The 2103-nt window shown below is 47.0% G+C and overlaps 1 protein-coding gene across 1 annotated transcript in view; it reads left to right on the top strand.

The window, feature by feature from the left end:
• LOC109973512 (WAS/WASL-interacting protein family member 2-like) overlaps window positions 1–2103 on the top strand; it is an 18522-nt gene that overhangs the window by 995 nt on the left and 15424 nt on the right. The window contains exon 2 of the mRNA XM_020623166.1: window positions 198–282. Coding sequence (XP_020478822.1) covers window positions 198–282 — 85 coding nt within the window. The remainder of the gene's footprint in view (window positions 1–197; window positions 283–2103) is intronic.

The following is a 2103-nucleotide window of genomic DNA, read 5'->3' as shown; positions in this document are numbered from 1 at the left end:
GAGCCTGCAGCATGTAAATAAGTGTTAAAATGACAGGACAGCTTTAGTCTGAAAACCTCTGGTCCACATGGATGGAGGACTGTGGTCACACACACGGGGGCGCTGTCATCAAACCTACACACAAAGTTGGAATTGCATCTGTTTGTGTGACTCACGGAGCATGTATATCTTTTAAATGTCCTCTCTATGTTTTTCAGGTGTTGTATCAGCAACAGGATGCCAATCCCTCCCCCTCCCCCTCCTCCACCTGGAGGTCCCCCACCTCCCCCCACCTTCAGTCAGGTAACAAGCTGCACGCAGGCATCATCACCACCACTGCTATCTCGTCATTACCCCCGGCCTCGATGGGCGCACAGCCACCAAAAGGACCCCTTACTGTCCATATCAGTTTCAAGATTTCCTCAAAAAGCAAACAATGAAATGATCGGCTGATCAATCGGTCACTCAGAAAATTAATTGGTATCTAAATGGATTAGTGGTGAATGGTCTTTTTTAAGTAAGAATGCCAAAACATCTCTGGTAGCAGCCTCTGTAATGGGAATATTTGCTGATTTTCTTTGATGGGAAATTCAGCATCTTTGAGTTTTTGGCTGCTCGTTTTGCTCGTTTCCAGCCATTCAATGTTTAATCTTGGGTACCTCTAGATTAGCTTGGCACCCTCATAACTCCAAATAGTAATTATTCCAGAATGATAAAACCAGAGAGCCTCTTCCTCAAAACAAGAGGATAGTTTGTGAATGTGCACAACTTCTGTTGCCAGTTTTGTGTCAAAAGTGGACAGACCAATGAACCGCGATGGCATTAATTAATTTGAATTCCTCCTCCATAGATAGGTACACAACGGTATATGTACCAATGAAAATAGATGGTTAACAATCTAAACAAAGTGGGTAATTCAGAAACCCCATATTTTAGCAAAATGGTGCCAACAAATATGGCAGCCTTGGTTACTCGCGCTCTCTTGTGTTTGTTGTTTTTCTTTGTTTTCTCAGTCTCTTGCAACCCATCCCAGATTATTTTTACCAGAGAAGAACTGTTAAATATTGGACAGCTCACACCGAACTACCTTTCTCCGATTTTTGTGAACGAAGAAAGCTTTGTGGACATTCTGATCGGAGGCGCACCTGCCATATATGGGACCTGGAAAAAACGCTGATGAGGCAAGCAGGCGGTTGCCTTAGTCAGGCTTCGCAAAAGAGGAACCCGGACCCCACTCCCGTCTATCCATCTAGCAAATCTCCGCTCCCTGGTCAACAAGATGGATGAAATCCTTCTGGTCAACAGGACTAACCCTGACTTTGCACGCGCTGCTGCCTTATGCTTCACGGAGACTTGGCTCAACGACTCCATCGCGGACAGCGCAATCCAAGTACCAGGCTTCCAGGTGTACAGAGCGGATCGTGTAAAGGAGCTGTCCGGGAAAACGAGAGGAGGTGGAATCTGCTTCTACATAAATAAAGGTTGGTGCACAGATGTCACAGTGCTACGGAGGACATGTACCGCAGACCTAGAGACTCTTTTTGCCAATTGCAAACCCTTCTATTCTCCCTGAGAATTTTCAAGCTTCATCTTGGTGGGTGTCTATTTAAAACAGAACACCCACACCAGCGCACTACAGCTCCTGGTCGATCTAGTGTAGTGTAGAACTGGAAGATCCCAACTCCCCACACAATGTTCTAGGGGACTTGAACAGAGCAAATCTCACCCAACAACTGCCCAAATACAGACAGCACGTCACCTGTCCCACCAGGGGCAAAATCACACTGGACCACTGCTACACAACAATAAAATAATCACCTTTATTTGGCCAAGTATGTTACCCACAAGGAATTCGTTTCTGGTACAGAACCAAGGCAGCCATCTGTGGCGCCAACTCAACCGATGGCTCTAACCATCGGGGGCAACGGGGGGGGGAGTGTTCGGTCAGTGTCTTGCCCAAGGACACTTCGACATGTGGACTGCAGGCACCGAGATTCGAACCTCGGATGCTCCAGTTGGGACATGACTGCTCTACCCACTGAACCACCTTTCGCTCTGTGGAGCAGCCTCAAAACCATCACTGGCTACAAGAAAACAACCCCCCTGATGTGGAGGAACATCCAC

Source organism: Monopterus albus, unplaced genomic scaffold, assembly GCF_001952655.1.
Source record: "Monopterus albus unplaced genomic scaffold, M_albus_1.0 scaffold292.1, whole genome shotgun sequence".
NCBI lineage: Eukaryota > Metazoa > Chordata > Actinopteri > Synbranchiformes > Synbranchidae > Monopterus > Monopterus albus.
Note: the sequence above shows the minus strand (reverse complement) of the source record. Positions and strands in the feature narration are given on the sequence as shown.